At 47.6% G+C, this 17,529-nt stretch overlaps 2 protein-coding genes across 2 annotated transcripts in view; one reads left to right on the top strand and one right to left on the bottom strand.

Annotated features, from left to right (window-relative positions):
* LOC135535730 (developmentally-regulated GTP-binding protein 2-like) overlaps positions 1-6,839 on the bottom strand; it is a gene marked incomplete at its 3' end in the record, with an annotated part of 61,724 nt that extends 54,885 nt beyond the window's left edge. The window contains exons 1-4 of the mRNA XM_064962161.1: positions 6,711-6,839; positions 5,695-5,800; positions 2,761-2,921; positions 2,119-2,208 (exon numbers count right to left, since the gene is read on the bottom strand). Of these exons, the coding sequence (XP_064818233.1) occupies positions 2,119-2,208; positions 2,761-2,921; positions 5,695-5,758 (315 nt within the window). The remainder of the gene's footprint in view (positions 1-2,118; positions 2,209-2,760; positions 2,922-5,694; positions 5,801-6,710) is intronic.
* Positions 6,840-6,871: 32 nt separating this feature from the next.
* LOC135535725 (FAD-linked sulfhydryl oxidase ALR-like) lies at positions 6,872-11,822 on the top strand. The gene is made up of 3 exons (XM_064962154.1): positions 6,872-7,305; positions 10,351-10,565; positions 10,892-11,822. The coding sequence occupies exons 1-3, from the start codon at positions 7,072-7,074 to the stop codon at positions 11,052-11,054; spliced, it is 612 nt and encodes a 203-aa protein (XP_064818226.1). The 5' UTR covers positions 6,872-7,071; the 3' UTR covers positions 11,055-11,822.
* The last annotated feature ends 5,707 nt before the right edge of the window (positions 11,823-17,529 follow it).

Raw genomic sequence — 17,529 nt, 5'->3', positions numbered from 1 at the left:
GGTATGGTGTATGGTATGGGGTGTGTGGTATAGTGTGTGGTGTGGTGTATGGTGTGTGTGGTATATGAGGTGTGGTATGGTGTATGGTGTGTGTGGTATGGTGTATGGTGTGTGTGGTATGGTGTGTGGTATGGTGTGTGTGGTATGGTGTGTGTGTGTGGTATGGTGTGTGTGGTGTAAGAGGTGTGGTATGGTATGTGGTATATGGGGTGTGTGGTGTGGTATGGTGTATGGGGTGTATAGTGTGGTATGGTGTATGGTGTGTGTGGTGTGTGGTTTGGGGTGTGTAGTGTGGTATGGTGTATGGTGTGTGTGGTGTGTGGTTTGGGGTGTGTAGTGTGGTATGGTGTATGGTGTGTGTGGTGTGTGGTTTGGTGTGTGTGGTGTATGAGGTGTGGTGTGTGTGGTATATGAGGTGTGGTTTGGTGTGTGTGGTATGGTGTGTGTGGTGTGGTTTGTGTGTGGTATGGTGTGTGTGGTGTGGTATGGTGTATGGTGTGTGTGGTATGGTGTGTGTGGTGTATGAGGTGTGGTATGGTATGTGGTGTGGTATATGGGGTGTGTGGTGTGGTATGTGGTATATGGGGTGTGTGGTGTGGTATGGTGTGTGGTATATGGTGTGGTATATGGGGTGTGTGGTGTGGTATGGTGTGTGGTATATGGTGTGTGGTATATGGGGTGTGTGGTGTGGTATGGAGTATATGGGGTGTGTGGTATGGTATGGAGTATATGGGGTGTGTGGTATGGTATGGTGTGTGGTATGTTGTGGTATGGTATGTTGTGGTATGGTGTGTGGTATATGGGGTGTGTGGAATGGTATGGGGTGTGTGGAATGGTATATGGTATAGTGTGTGTGGTATGGTGTATGGTATGGGGTGTGTGGTATAGTGTGTGGTGTGGTGTATGGTGTGTGTTATATGAGGTGTGGTATGGTGTATGGTGTGTGTGGTATGGTGTATGGTGTGTGTGGTATGGTGTGTGTGGTATGGTGTGTGTGGTATGGTATGGTGTGTGTGGTGTAAGAGGTGTGGTATGGTATGTGGTATATGGGGTGTGTGGTGTGGTATGGTGTATGGGGTGTATAGTGTGGTATGGTGTATGGTGTGTGTGGTGTGTGGTTTGGGGTGTGTAGTGTGGTATGGTGTATGGTGTGTGTGGTGTGTGGTTTGGGGTGTGTAGTGTGGTATGGTGTATGGTGTGTGTGGTGTGTGGTTTGGTGTGTGTGGTGTATGAGGTGTGGTGTGTGTGGTATATGAGGTGTGGTTTGGTGTGTGTGGTATGGTGTGTGTGGTGTGGTTTGTGTGGTGTGTGGTATGGTGTGTGTGGTGTGGTATGGTGTATGGTGTGTGTGGTATGGTGTGTAGTGTGGTATGGTGTGTGTGGAGTGTGGTATGGTGTATGGTGTGGTATGGTGTGTGTGGTGTGGTATGGTGTGTGTGGTATATGAGGTGTGGTATATGGTGTGTGTGGTATGTGTGTGTGGTATGGTGTGTGTGGTGTGTGGTATGTGTGTGTGGTATGAGGTGTGGTATGGTGTATGGTGTGTGTGGTGTGTGGTATGGTGTATGGTGTGTGTGGTATGGTGTGGGTGGTGTGTGGTATGGTGTGGTTTGGGGTGTGTAGTGTGGTATGGTGTATGGTGTGTGTGGTATATGAGGTGTGGTATGGTGTATGGTGTGTGTGGTATGTGTGTGTGGTATGGTGTATAGTATGGTGTGGGTGGTGTGGTTTGGGGTGTGTAGTGTGGTATGGTGTGTGTGGTGTGTGGTATGGTTTATGGGGTGTGTGTGGTGTGTGGTATGGTGTATGTGGTATATGAGGTGTGGTGTGGGGTATGGTGTATGGGGTGTGTCGTGTGGTATGGTGTATGTGGTATGGTGTGTGGTGTATGGTGTGTGTGGTGTGGTTTGGGGTGTGTAGTGTGTGGTGTGTGGTATGGTGTGTGTGGTATGGTGTTTGGGGTGTGTAGTGTGGTATGGTGTATGGTGTGTGTGGTATATGAGGTTGTGGTATGGTGTATGGTGTGTGTGGTATATGAGGTTGTGGTATGGTGTATGGTGTGTGTGGTGTGTGGTATGGTGTGTGTGGTTTATGAGGTGTGGTGTGGGGTGGATGTACCTCTATGACTCCAGGGATACAGGTCAGGGTGGTGAACTCATAGGAAGCTGCTTCACTGGCTGTTGCTGTCATCAGACTGAGGAAGGTGGACTAGAGGACAGAGACATGAGTTAACACACAGGACTAGAGGACAGAGACATGAGTTAACACACAGGACTAGAGGACAGAGACATGAGTTAACACACAGGACTAGAGGACAGAGACATGAGTTAACACACAGGACTAGAGGACAGAGACATGAGTTAACACACAGGACTAGAGGACAGAGACATGAGTTAACACACAGGACTAGAGGACAGAGACATGAGTTAACACACAGGACTAGAGGACAGAGACATGAGTTAACACACAGGACTAGAGGACAGAGACATGAGTTAACACACAGGACTAGAGGACAGAGACAGAGACATGAGTTAACACACAGGACTAGAGGACAGAGACAGAGACATGAGTTAACACACAGGACTAGAGGACAGAGACATGAGTTAACACACAGGACTCGAGGACAGAGACATGAGTTAACACACAGGACTAGAGGACAGAGACATGAGTTAACACACAGGACTAGAGGACAGAGACATGAGTTAACACACAGGACTAGAGGACACGTTGTGAGCGTGCTCAGTCTGTTTCCTATCTGACCTTTCCGACGGAGGGGAAGCCAATCAGAGCAACACGTGCGTCTCCAGATTTCATGACATCGAAGCCCTCTCCTTTGGCTCCTGCGGTCTTGGACGGTTCCAGCAGCTGGGCGCGGTACTTCGCTAGCTTCGCCTTCAGCAGGCCCAGATGGTACTCCGTGGCTACACACACAGGGGGAAAATACTGGGGCTTAGCTAGCTTAGCCTGGTCCAGGTGAAGACACACACAATAACATACTCACTACTATACAGACAGGTACACATGCATTTAGTGTTGTAGATATGTGGTAGTGGAGTAGCCTGAGGGCAAATACATAGTGTGTAGTGAATTCTGAAATTAATGTATTGTAATGTTTTTTAAATTGTGTAACTGCCTTAATTTTGCTGGACCCCAGGAAGAGTAGCTGAGCTAATGGGGATCCATAATAAACCCCAGGAAGAGTAGCTGAGCTAATGGGGAGCCATAATAAACCCCAGGAAGAGTAGCTGAGCTAATGGGGATCCATAATAAACCCCAGGAAGAGTAGCTGAGCTAATGGGGATCCATAATAAACCCCAGGAAGAGTAGCTGAGCTAATGGGGATCCATAATAAACCCCAGGAAGAGTAGCTGAGCTAATGGGGATCCATAATAAACCCCAGGAAGAGTAGCTGAGCTAATGGGGATCCATAATAAACCCCAGGAAGAGTAGCTGAGCTAATGGGGATCCATAATAAACCCCAGGAAGAGTAGCTGAGCTAATGGGGATCCATAATAAACACCAGGAAGAGTAGCTGAGCTAATGGGGATCCATAATAAACACCAGGAAGAGTAGCTGAGCTAATGAGGATCCATAATAAACCCCAGGAAGAGTAGCTGCTGCCTTGGCAGGAACTAATGGGGATCCATAATAAACCCCAGGAAGAGTAGCTGAGCTAATGGGGATCTCTAATAAACCCCAGGAAGAGTAGCTGAGCTAACGGGGATCCATAATAAACACCAGGAAGAGTAGCTGAGCTAATGGGGATCCATAATAAACACCAGGAAGAGTAGCTGAGCTAATGGGGATCCATAATAAACCCCAGGAAGAGTAGCTGAGCTAATGGGGATCTCTAATAAACCCCAGGAAGAGTAGCTGAGCTAATGGGGATCCATAATAAACACCAGGAAGAGTAGCTGAGCTAATGGGGATCCATAATAAACCCCAGGAAGAGTAGCTGCTGCCTTGGCAGGAACTAATGGGGATCCATAATAAACACCAGGAAGAGTAGCTGAGCTAATGGGGATCCATAATAAACCCCAGGAAGAGTAGCTGCTGCCTTGGCAGGAACTAATGGGGATCTCTAATAAACCCCAGGAAGAGTAGCTGAGCTAATGGGGATCCATAATAAACACCAGGAAGAGTAGCTGAGCTAATGGGGATCCATAATAAACCCCAGGAAGAGTAGCTGAGCTAATGGGGATCCATAATAAACCCCAGGAAGAGTAGCTGAGCTAATGGGGATCCATAATATAAATACACTAATTTGTGCTCACACTCTCACTGTGACATAAGTTGATTGAAATGTCCTGGGTAGACAGACCCCACTAGCGAGGCCTGACAGAGGAACTGGCTAGCTAAAATTGTCCAAGTTCAACTTTTCCCCCCGATGCCTTGGGATGGATGAAATCATACCTTGAAGGCAGAACTCAGTGTGTCAGAGTGATCCTAAATGGCCTGGCGCCCCCTCCACTCAGTACTTTTGTTAAACAGAAAACCCAAACATATGGCAGCAGATCCACAAGGTCTGCCATGAGAGGTGAGTATAGTTCCCTTAAGGAAAAGCACCTTTAGTAAATCCGTTTTCTCTGTGAGAGCTTCCCATGTCTGGAATACACTGTACCACATATCACACTTTCACAAAATGCATGAAGACATGGCAAAAGGTCAATCAGATTTGTGAACATGGTCCCAAGCTGTGTGTTGCTGGTTTCCATGTTATCTGTTGTCTGTAGCTTGTGAGGTGTAGAAACACTGTTGCTTTTATGAATTTTGTTCTCTGTTGCTCTGTCTGTATGCTACGTCTTGCTTGTTCTCTGTTGCTCTGGCTGTATGCTACGTCTTGCTTGTTCTCTGTTGCTCTGTCTGTATGCTACGTCTTGCTTGTTCTCTGTTGTTCTGTCTGTATGCTACGTCTTGCTTGTTCTCTGTTGCTCTGTCTGTATGCTACGTCTTGCTTGTTCTATGTTGCTCTGTCTGTATGCTACGTCTTGCTTGATCTATGTTGCTCTGGCTGTATGCTACGTCTTGCTTGTTCTCTGTATGCTACGTCTTGCTTGTTCTGTTGCTCTGGCTGTATGCTACGTCTTGCTTGTTCTCTGTTGTTCTGTCTGTATGCTACGTCTTGCTTGTTCTCTGTATGCTACGTCTTGCTTGTTCTGTTGCTCTGGCTGTATGCTACGTCTTGCTTGTTCTATGTTGCTCTGGCTGTATGCTACGTCTTGCTTGTTCTCTGTTGCTCTGTCTGTATGCTACGTCTTGCTTGTTCTATGTTGCTCTGTCTGTATGCTACGTCTTGCTTGATCTATGTTGCTCTGGCTGTATGCTACGTCTTGCTTGTTCTCTGTATGCTACGTCTTGCTTGTTCTGTTGCTCTGGCTGTATGCTACGTCTTGCTTGTTCTCTGTTGCTCTGTCTGTATGCTACGTCTTGCTTGTTCTCTGTTGCTCTGGCTGTATGCTACGTCTTGCTTGTTCTCCGTTGTTCTGTCTGTATGCTACGTCTTGCTTGTCCTATGTTGCTCACTGCTCAATGATTGTCTATATTGTAATTGTTTTTAATAACCTGCCCAGGGACTGCGGTTGAAAATTAGCCGGCACTTTTACTGAAACGTTGATTAATGTGCACTGTCCCTGTAAAAATAAAATAAACTCAAACACAAACCAGCCGGCCACTCTCGGCACACCTTTGTCTTACCTTTGTTTTTCTGTGTTCGAGAGATCTCTCTCTCTATCTCTCCTATCTTCTCCAGGATACCCATGTTGTCGTAGCGGGCAGGTTACACTTCTAGTCTGGTTACTGCCTGGAGAGACACACACAAACTACATCAGACTGGTTACTGTCTGGAGAGAGACACTACATCAGACTGGTTACTGCCTAGAGAGAGACACTACATCAGACTGGTTACTGTCTGGAGAGAGACACTACATCAGACTGGTTACTGCCTGGAGAGACACACACACTACATCAGACTGGTTACTGCCTGGAGAGACACACACACTACATCAGACTGGTTACTGTCTGGAGAGAGACACTACATCAGACTGGTTACTGCCTGGAGAGACACTACATCAGACTGGTTACTGCCTAGAGAGAGACACTACATCAGACTGGTTACTGTCTGGAGAGAGACACTACATCAGACTGGTTACTGCCTGGAGAGAGACACTACATCAGACTGGTTACTGCCTCGAGAGAGACACACACACTACATCAGACTGGTTACTGCCTCGAGAGAGACACACACACTACATCAGACTGGTTACTGCCTGGAGAGACACACACACACACTACATCAGACTGGTTACTGCCTGGAGAGAGACACTACATCAGACTGGTTACTGCCTGGAGAGAGACTACATCAGACTGGTTACTGCCTGGAGAGAGACACTACATCAGACTGGAACCATTGGAGGCTGCTGGGTGGAGGACGGCTCATAATAATGGCTGGAACGGAGCGAATGGAAACCATGTGTTTGATACCATTCCACTCATTTCACTCCAGCCATTACCACGAGTCCATCCTCCCGAATGAAGGTGCCACCAACCTCCAGTGACTGAAACGTGTCAACACTGCTACTCCCCAATAGCCTAGCAAGCTCGCTAACTAGCGGTAGCTTCCTGTGTTAGGCAACTAGTGAGAAGACCGCAACATTAATTTGTCAATCAAATAAAAACTACAGATTTAACTAAAAACCAAGAAGTTAACATACAAACACAAAACTGATCAGCCGGTAGTAATATCTATGAAAAATATACACTTTAAATGTGTTCGACTCAACTGCATGCATAGAAAAATGACATCACAAACCGGAACTACAGGGTTCCGTTCTCTTTTCATTCCGGTGGGGAACAAAACATCTAACGTTAAATACCTGGAAAAATAGTTCCTGGTCAAATATCAAGGAGTTTACTGAACACTGATCGAGTGGACTTACTGCCCTACATGTTTAGAATAAATTCAGACATGTGTAGTTGGTGAACATGGAGGCCGGGTGTCATATATAGAACACATGGAGGAGGAGCTATAAAGCGTTATAACGGAAGCGTCCTTCAGCCGCGGGTTCTGGTCCGATGACAGATCCTTCCCACGGTAACACAGCGGACATGGCCGCGTCCACCGGAGGATCATCCACCGCGGGCATCCAGGGGTTCCCCATCATAACCGGCAGCCCCCCGGAGGACAGCACCGGTAAGGACCCGGAGCAGACCGGAGAACCGAAGAAAAAGCCGTGCAGGGCTTGTACCGACTTCAAGTCGTGGATGAAGGTCCAGAAAACGCCACAGACCCCAACAGCAGCGTCACAGGTGAGCATGGCTCTCGACCTTCACCCCTCCCGAGTCCGTACGGGAGTTGCAACGATGGGACAAGACTGGAACTACTACCAATTGGATTTCACTAAATTGGAGAGAGAACGGGATTTTAAGAAATATAAGATTTTTTAAATGTTTTATTCCATGGGAGAGAAACTGTGAATTTAATTATCTGCAGTTGACATAGCTAAGTAAATGGAATAATACTCTTATTGCAATGTGGGTGGCTCTTAAAATAGTCTTTGGTTGTGCATAGTGTAGTCTTCGGCACAAGGTGTTGCCAGGGAACAGCACCCTCTTCGATGTAGGAGGTGAATATCTGCAATACGGATTGGCTCCCGTGCTGAGGTGAAGAGCTCAGAAGTCCCTGCCCTCTCCAGAAGTCCCTGCCCTCTCCAGAAGTCCCTGCCCTCTCCAGAAGTCCCTGCCCTCTCCAGAAGTCCCTGCCCTCTCCAGAATAGCCTTCTCTCTAGATCTTTGACAGCTGGATCTGCTATCCTTTCACCCTCCTCCATGGCCATAAATTAATTAAACTGAAAATGAATTAAACTATTTACCCATTTAATAACCAGACCTTCATACAAACTTGCTCTATGCTGAATTCTTGACGCACAGTCGACTGTTCTGCAATATGCTGCCAGCACAGCCACAAGTGAGCCACAAATGATTTACTGCTACTGACGGCCAGTTTCACCACCGTGCATTCTAATTCCACTCTCATGATTTACTGCTACTGATGGCCAGTTTCACCACCGTGCATTCTAATTCCACTCTCATGATTTACTGCTACTGACGGCCAGTTTCACCACCGTGCATTCTAATTCCACTCTCATGATTTACTGCTACTGACGGCCAGTTTCACTACCGTGCATTCTAATTCCACTCTCATGATTTACTGCTACTGACGGCCAGTTTCACCACCGTGCATTCTAATTCCACTCTCATGATTTACTGCTACTGACACACACGGCCAGTTTCACTACCGTGCATTCTAATTCCACTCTCATGATTTACTGCTACTGATGGCCAGTTTCACTACCGTGCGTTCTAATTCCACTCTCATGATTTACTGCTACTGACGGCCAGTTTCACTACCGTGCATTCTAATTCCACTCTCATGATTTACTGCTACTGACGGCCAGTTTCACTACCGTGCATTCTAATTCCACTCTCATGATTTACTGCTACTGACGGCCAGTTTCACTACCGTGCATTCTAATTCCACTCTCATGATTTACTGCTACTGACGGCCAGTTTCACTACCGTGCATTCTAATTCCACTCTCATGATTTACTGCTACTGACGGCCAGTTTCACTACCGTGCATTCTAATTCCACTCTCATGATTTACTGCTACTGACGGCCAGTTTCACTACCGTGCATTCTAATTCCACTCTCATGATTTACTGCTACTGACGGCCAGTTTCACTACCGTGCATTCTAATTCCACTCTCATGATTTACTGCTACTGACGGCCAGTTTCACTACCGTGCGTTCTAATTCCACTCATGATTTACTGCTACTGACGGCCAGTTTCACTACCGTGCATTCTAATTCCACTCTCATGATTTACTGCTACTGACGGCCAGTTTCACTACCGTGCATTCTAATTCCACTCTCATGATTTACTGCTACTGACGGCCAGTTTCACTACCGTGCATTCTAATTCCACTCTCATGATTTACTGCTACTGATGGCCAGTTTCACTACCGTGCATTCTAATTCCACTCTCATGATTTACTGCTACTGACACACACGGCCAGTTTCACTACCGTGCATTCTAATTCCACTCTCATGATTTACTGCTACTGACGGCCAGTTTCACTACCGTGCATTCTAATTCCACTCTCATGATTTACTGCTACTGACGGCCAGTTTCACTACCGTGCATTCTAATTCCACTCTCATGATTTACTGCTACTGACACACACGGCCAGTTTCACTACCGTGCGTTCTAATTCCACTCTCATGATTTACTGCTACTGACGGCCAGTTTCACTACCGTGCATTCTAATTCCACTCTCATGATTTACTGCTACTGACGGCCAGTTTCACTACCGTGCATTCTAATTCCACTCTCATGATTTACTGCTACTGACGGCCAGTTTCACTACCGTGCATTCTAATTCCACTCTCATGATTTACTGCTACTGACGGCCAGTTTCACTACCGTGCGTTCTAATTCCACTCTCATGATTTACTGCTACTGACGGCCAGTTTCACTACCGTGCATTCTAATTCCACTCTCATGATTTACTGCGTACTGACGGCCAGTTTCACTACCGTGCATTCTAATTCCACTCTCATGATTTACTGCTACTGACGGCCAGTTTCACTACCGTGCATTCTAATTCCACTCTCATGATTTACTGCTACTGACGGCCAGTTTCACTACCGTGCATTCTAATTCCACTCTCATGATTTACTGCGTACTGACGGCCAGTTTCACTACCGTGCATTCTAATTCCACTCTCATGATTTACTGCTACTGACGGCCAGTTTCACTACCGTGCATTCTAATTCCACTCTCATGATTTACTGCTACTGACGGCCAGTTTCACTACCGTGCATTCTAATTCCAGCGTCTGCATTCTCGTTCACGCGTATAAAAACACACCTTTTGATTTGGCCTTTAGAAACTGACTGTCCTCTCAGACTGAAAGTTATGAGCGTCAACCTACCGTAAAGATAATTGTTTGCGACAAACGTCAACCGACCATAAAGCTACTTGTTTGCGACAAACGTCAACCGACCATAAAGCTACTTGTTTGACACAAACATCACTGTTTATGTAGCTGATAAGATGTTTCCTCATGGACACCTCTGTAAGCTGCCACTCTGTTCTGACTCGGCCAGGCCTCTAGTATTATCTGATAGAGGATCTATTTAGATGAGTAAACCTGAATGATGTCAGTGTGGATAGTCTACCAACTCCGCATGCGTTTCATCATGTTGAGTAATGATGACTTGGTAATGCCCATCAGACAACTCAGTCAAGCAGAATGTGTGTCTCTGTATCCCTGTGTGTGTTTGTGTGTAGGCGGCCCCAGCTGAGCATGTGGAGCCCCAGCGGCAGCCGGAGTGTCCGCTGGACAGGGAAGAGTTAGGGCGTAACACCTGGTCCTTCCTGCACACCATGGCAGCTTACTATCCAGACCGGCCCTCCCCCAGACAGCAGACAGACATGGGACAGTTCATCAACCTCTTCTCTAAGGTCTTCCCCTGCGAGGAGTGTGCTGAGGACCTGCGGACAAGGTCAGGGGTTAGAGGTTATGTTATTGTGTGTTACGTTGGCTGGTGTTGAGAGATGTATTATTGGATCTAGTGGGTTAAAGGTCACAGATGACTGGCAGGAGATACAGGTCCACTTCCTGCCCAACTAGATACCCAGGAGTAGCATTGCATCAATCAATGGTTGCATGCCACGTCATCCACTATGCAGTCGGGCGTCAGATTGCTATATTATATGTGGTTAGCTGATCTGTTAAATACCTGTCCAGGCATTGTAAGATCGTCTGCAATATAGTCGGGTAGGGACTCCACCAGTGTTGACTAAATGATATCACTTCCTGTTTCCTCAGGCTGAAGACCAATCAGCCAGACGCCAGTAGTCGCCATGCCCTCTCCCAGTGGCTGTGTGGCGTCCATAACGACGTCAACGCTCGGCTGGGGAAGCAGCCGTTTGACTGTTCCCGCGTGGATGAGAGGTGGAGGGACGGTTGGAAAGATGGCAGCTGTGACTGACTCATTACCTGGGAACTAAGAGCTACAGGACACGTCTATTCACATCCTGTTGCCTGTATGGTACCATTCAGGGAACTATCTGGCATCTGACACAGAGACTATGTTCTATTTCTGATTGGCTACGGATCTCTCTGCTCTGCCCAGATCTACATGATGTTCACTATCAATCTGTTGTCCAGTGTTAACAGAAAGTATTCATACCCCTGGACTTATTACACATGTTGTTGTGTTACAGCCTGAATTCAACATGGATTAAATACCCCATAATGACATCACACTACCCCATAATGACATCACAATACCCCATAATGCCATTACAATACCCCATAATGACATTACAATACCCCATAATAACATTACAATACCCCATAATGACATCACACTACCCCATAATGACATCACACTACCCCATAATGACATCACACTACCCCATAATGACATCACACTACCCCATAATGAGATTACAATACCCCATAATGAGATTACAATACCCCATAATGAGATTACAATACCCCATAATGACATTACAATAACCCATAATGACATTACAATACCCCATAATGACATCACACTACCCCATAATGACATTACAATACGCCATAATGACATTACAATACCCCATAATGACATTACAATACCCCATAATGACATCACAATACCCCATAATGACATTACAATAACCCATAATGACAATAGTGAAAACAGGTTTTTAGAAATGTTATCAAATGTATTGATAATGAAATACAGAAATATCTCATTTTACAAGTATTCACACCCCTGAGTCATGTTTGAATCATCTTTGGTATCGATTTACAGCTGTGAGTCTTTCTGGCTAAGCTTTGTGGGTAATTCTCTAAGAACTTTTCGCACTTGGATTGTACAATATTTGTACATTCTATTTTTTGCATGTGTTGGAATACTCCCAGTATGTTGGGAAGCAGACAACCAGGTTTTCCTCTAGGATTTTGTCTGTGCTTCGCTCTATTCAGTTTATTTTTATCCTAAAAAACTCCCCTAGTCTTTGCCGATGACAAGCATACCCATAACATGATGCAGCCACCTCATCATTGAAAATATGAAGAGTGTTACTCAGTGACGTTGTTTGGATTTGCCCCAAAAGTTGAAGTTTTACTTTAGTGCCTTATTGCAAACAGGATGTTTGGAATATTTGTATTCTGTGCAGGCGTCCTTCTTTTCACTCTGTTATTGGGTATTGAGGAGTAACTACAATGTTGTTGATCCATCCTCGTTTTTCTCATATGATCACAGCCATTAAACTCTTAACTGTTTTGCAGTCCGTTAACCGAGTTAGAAAGGACGCCTGTATCATTCTAGTGACTGAGTGTATTGATACACCATCCGAAGTGTAATTAATAACTTCACCAGGCTCAAAGGTTTGATTCTCTGTTTGAAATTCACTGCTCAACCGGAGGGACCTTACAGATAATTGTGTGTGTGGTGTACAGAGATGAGGTAGACATTGTATGTGTGGGTACAGAGATGAGGTGGTCATTGTATGTGTGGGTACAGAGATGAGTTTTTTTTTCTTTACTGAAGACTCATCTCTTCAGAGTATCATATGATTGAGTGTAGTCTGGCCCAGGAGTGGGAAGGTGAACGGAAAGGCTCTGGAGCAACGAACCGCCCTTGCTGTCTCTGCCTGGCCGGTTCCCCTCTTTCCACTGGGATTCTCTGCCTCTAACCCTATTACAGGGGCTGAGTCACTGGCTTACTGGGGCTCTCTCATGCCGTCTCTGGAAGGGGTGCCAAAAGGCCAAAACCTAGGAAGAAACCTAGAGAGGAACCAGGCTATGTGGGGTGGCCAGTCCTCTTCTGGCTGTGCCGGGTAGAGATTATAACAGAACATGGCCAAGATGTTCAAATGTTCATAAATGACCAGCATGGTCGAATAATAATAAGGCAGAACAGTTGAAACTGGAGCAGCAGCACGGCCAGGTGGACTGGGGACAGCAAGGAGTCATCATGTCAAGTAGTCCTGGGGCATGGTCCTAGGGCCGCGGTTCAGTTGAAACTGGAGCAGCAGCACGGCCAGGTGGACTGGGGACAGCAAGGAGTCATCATGTCAGGTAGTCCTGGGGCATGGTCCTAGGGCTCAGGTCCTCCGAGAGAGAGAAGGAGAGAATTAGAGAACGCACACTTAGATTCACACAGGACACCGAATTGGACAGGAGAAGTACTCCAGATATAACAAACTGACCCCAGCCCCCGACACATAAACTACTGCAGCATAAATACTGGAGGCTGAGACAGGAGGGGTCAGGAGACACTGTGGCCCCACCCGAGGACACCCCCGGACAGGGCCAAACAGGAAGGATATAACCCCACCCACTATGCCAAAGCACAGCCCCCACACCACTGGAGGGATATCTTCAACCACCAACTTACCATCCTGAGACAAAGCTGAGTATAGCCCGCAAAGATCTCCGCCACGGCACAACCCAAGGGGGGCGCCAACCCAGACAGGATGACCACATCAGTGAATCAACCCACTCAGGTGACGCACCCCCTCCAGGGACGGCATGAGAGAGCCCCAGCAAGCCAGTGACTCAGCCCCTGTAATAGGGTTAGAGGCAGAGAATCCCAGTGGAAAGAGGGGAACCGGCCAGGCAGAGACAGCAAGGGTGGTTCGTTGCTCCAGAGCCTTTCCGTTCACCTTCCCACTCCTGGGCCAGACTACACTCAATCATATGACCCACTGAAGAGATGAGTCTTCAGTAAAGACTTAAAGGTTGAGACCGAGTTTGCGTCTCTGACATGGGTAGGCAGACCGTTCCATAAAAATGGAGCTCTATAGGAGAAAGCCCTGCCTCCAGCTGTTTGCTTAGAAATTCTAGGGACAATTAGGAGGCCTGCGTCTTGTGACCGTAGCGTACGTGTAGGTATGTACGGCAGGACCAAATCAGAGAGATAGGTAGGAGCAAGCCCATGCAATGCTTTCATTTATCGCCCTCCAGGTTCCCTCGGAGAGTTCATCAATGAGCTTGATGCCTTGATAAGCTCCTTTCCTGAGGACGGCTCACCTCTCACAGTCCTGGGCGACTTTAACCTCCCCACGTCTACCTTTGACTCATTCCTCTCTGCCTCCTTCTTTCCACTCCTCTCCTCTTTTGACCTCACCCTCTCACCTTCCCCCCCTACTCACAAGGCAGGCAATACGCTCGACCTCATCTTTACTAGATGCTGTTCTTCCACTAACCTCACTGCAACTCCCCTCCAAGTCTCCGACCACTACCTTGTATCCTTTTCCCTCTCGCTCTCATCCAACACTTCCCACACTGCCCCTACTCGGATGGTATCGCGCCGTCCCAACCTTCGCTCTCTCTCCCCCGCTACTCTTTCCTCTTCCATCCTTTCATCTCTTCCCTCTGCTCATACCTTCTCCAACCTTTCTCCTGACTCTGCCTCCTCAACCCTCCTCTCTTCCCTTTCTGCATCCTTTGACTCTCTATGTCCCCTATCCTCCAGGCCGGCTCGGTCCTCCCCTCCCGCTCCGTGGCTCGATGACTCATTGCGAGCTCACAGAACAGAGCTCCGGGCAGCCGAGCGGAAATGGAGGAAAACTCGCCTCCCTGCGGACCTGGCATCCTTTCACTCCCTCCTCTCTACATTTTCCTCCTCTGTCTCTGCTGCTAAAGCCACTTTCTACCACTCTAAATTCCAAGCATCTGCCTCTAACCCTAGGAAGCTCTTTGCCACCTTCTCCTCCCTTCTGAATCCTCCCCCTCCCCCCCCCTCCTCCCTCTCTGCAGATGACTTCGTCAACCATTTTGAAAAGAAGGTCGACGACATCCGATCCTCGTTTGCTAAGTCAAACGACACCGCTGGTTCTGCTCACACTGCCCTACCCTGTGCTCTGACCTCTTTCTCCCCTCTCTCTCCAGATGAAATCTCGCTTCTTGTGACGGCCGGCCGCCCAACAACCTGCCCGCTCGACCCTATCCCCTCCTCTCTCCTCCAGACCATTTCCGGGGACCTTCTCCCTTACCTCACCTCGCTCATCAACTCATCCCTGACCGCCGGCTACGTCCCTTCCGTCTTCAAGAGAGCGAGAGTTGCACCCCTTCTGAAGAAACCTACACTCGATCCCTCCGATGTCAACAACTACAGACCAGTATCCCTTCTTTCTTTTCTCTCCAAAACTCTTGAACGTGCCGTCCTTGGCCAGCTCTCCCTCTATCTCTCTCAGAATGACCTTCTTGATCCAAATCAGTCAGGTTTCAAGACTAGTCATTCAACTGAGACTGCTCTTCTCTGCATCACGGAGGCGCTCCGCACTGCTAAAGCTAACTCTCTCTCCTCTGCTCTCATCCTTCTAGACCTATCGGCTGCCTTCGATACTGTGAACCATCAGATCCTCCTCTCCACCCTCTCCGAGTTGGGCATCTCCGGCGCGGCCCACGCTTGGATTGCGTCCTACCTGACAGGTCGCTCCTACCAGGTGGCGTGGCGAGAATCTGTCTCCTCGCCACGCGCTCTCACCACTGGTGTCCCCCAGGGCTCTGTTCTAGGCCCTCTCCTATTCTCGCTATACACCAAGTCACTTGGCTCTGTCATAACCTCACATGGTCTCTCCTATCATTGCTATGCAGACGACACACAATTAATCTTCTCCTTTCCCCCTTCTGATGACCAGGTGGCGAATCGCATCTCTGCATGTCTGGCAGACATATCAGTGTGGATGACGGATCACCACCTCAAGCTGAACCTCGGCAAGACGGAGCTGCTCTTCCTCCCGGGGAAGGACTGCCCGTTCCATGACCTCGCCATCACGGTTGACAACTCCATTGTGTCCTCCTCCCAGAGCGCTAAGAACCTTGGCGTGATCCTGGACAACACCCTGTCGTTCTCAACCAACATCATGGCGGTGGCCCGTTCCTGTAGGTTCATGCTCTACAACATCCGCAGAGTACGACCCTGCCTCACACAGGAAGCGGCGCAGGTCCTAATCCAGGCACTTGTCATCTCCCGTCTGGATTACTGCAACTCGCTGTTGGCTGGGCTCCCTGCCTGTGCCATTAAACCCCTACAACTCATCCAGAACGCCGCAGCCCGTCTGGTGTTCAACCTTCCCAAGTTCTCTCACGTCACCCCGCTCCTCCGCTCTCTCCACTGGCTTCCAGTTGAAGCTCGCATCCGCTACAAGACCATGGTGCTTGCCTACGGAGCTGTGAGGGGAACGGCACCGCAGTACCTCCAGGCTCTGATCAGGCCCTACACCCAAGCAAGGGCACTGCGTTCATCCACCTCTGGCCTGCTCGCCTCCCTACCATTGAGGAAGTACAGTTCCCGCTCAGCCCAGTCAAAACTGTTCGCTGCTCTGGCCCCCCAATGGTGGAACAAACTCCCTCACGACGCCAGGACAGCGGAGTCAATCACCACCTTCCGGAGACACCTGAAACCCCACCTCTTCAAGGAATACCTAGGATAGGATAAGTAATCCTTCTCACCCCCCCTTAATGACTTAGATGCACTATTGTAAAGTGGCTGTTCCACTGGATGTCAGAAGGTGAATTCACCAATTTGTAAGTCGCTCTGGATAAGAGCGTCTGCTAAATGGCTTAAATGTAAATGTAAAATGTAAATGTAGGTTAGCAGTAAAACCTTGAAATCAGCCCTTGCTTTGACAGGAAGCCAGTGTAGGGAGGCTAGCACTGGAGTAATATGATCAAATTTTTTGGTTCTAGTCAGGATTCTAGCAGCCGTATTTAGCACTAACTGAAGTTTATTTAGTGCTTTATCCGGGTAGCCGGAAAGTAGAGCATTGCAGTAGTCTAACCTAGAAGTGACAAAAGCATGGATTAATTTTTCTGCATCATTTTTGGACAGAAAGTTTCTGATTTTTGCAATGTTACGTAGATGGAAAAAAGCTGTCCTTGAAATGGTCTTGATATGTTCTTCAAAAGAGAGATCAGGGTCCAGAGTAACGCCGAGGTCCTTCACAGTTTTATTTGAGATGACTGTACAACCATTAAGATTAATTGTCAGATTCAACAGAAGATCTCTTTGTTTCTTGGGACCTAGAACAAGCATCTCTGTTTTATCCGAGTTTAAAAGTAGAAAGTTTGCTGCCATCCACTTCCTTATGTCTGAAACACATGCTTCTAGCGAGGGCAATTTTGGGGCTTCACCATGTTTCATTGAAATGTACAGCTGTGTATCATCCGCATAGCAGTGAAAGTTAACATTATGTTTTCGAATAACATCCCCAAGAGGTAAAATATATAGTGAAAACAACAGCGGTCCTAAAACGGAACCTTGAGGAACACCGAAATTTACAGTTGATTTGTCAGAGGACAAACCATCCACAGAGACAAACTGATATCTTTCCGACAGATAAGATCTAAACCAGGCCAGAACTTGTCCGTGTAGACCAATTTGGGTTTCCAATCTCTCCAAAAGAATGTGGTGATCGATGGTATCAAAAGCAGCACTAAGGTCTAGGAGCACGAGGACA

This window comes from Oncorhynchus masou, unplaced genomic scaffold (assembly GCF_036934945.1).
Source record: "Oncorhynchus masou masou isolate Uvic2021 unplaced genomic scaffold, UVic_Omas_1.1 unplaced_scaffold_506, whole genome shotgun sequence".
NCBI lineage: Eukaryota > Metazoa > Chordata > Actinopteri > Salmoniformes > Salmonidae > Oncorhynchus > Oncorhynchus masou.
This window is presented reverse-complemented; position numbering and strand designations above follow the sequence as displayed.

Excerpts from the sequence above, each read along its gene's own strand:
- LOC135535725 (XM_064962154.1), top strand. The coding sequence starts at position 7,072 with ATGACAGATCCTTCCCACGGTAACACAGCGGACATGGCCGCGTCCACC. Across the intron at positions 7,306-10,350 it reads CCCCAACAGCAGCGTCACAG|GCGGCCCCAGCTGAGCATGT; the intron begins GTGAGCATGGCT and ends GTTTGTGTGTAG. Across the intron at positions 10,566-10,891 it reads GCTGAGGACCTGCGGACAAG|GCTGAAGACCAATCAGCCAG; the intron begins GTCAGGGGTTAG and ends CTGTTTCCTCAG.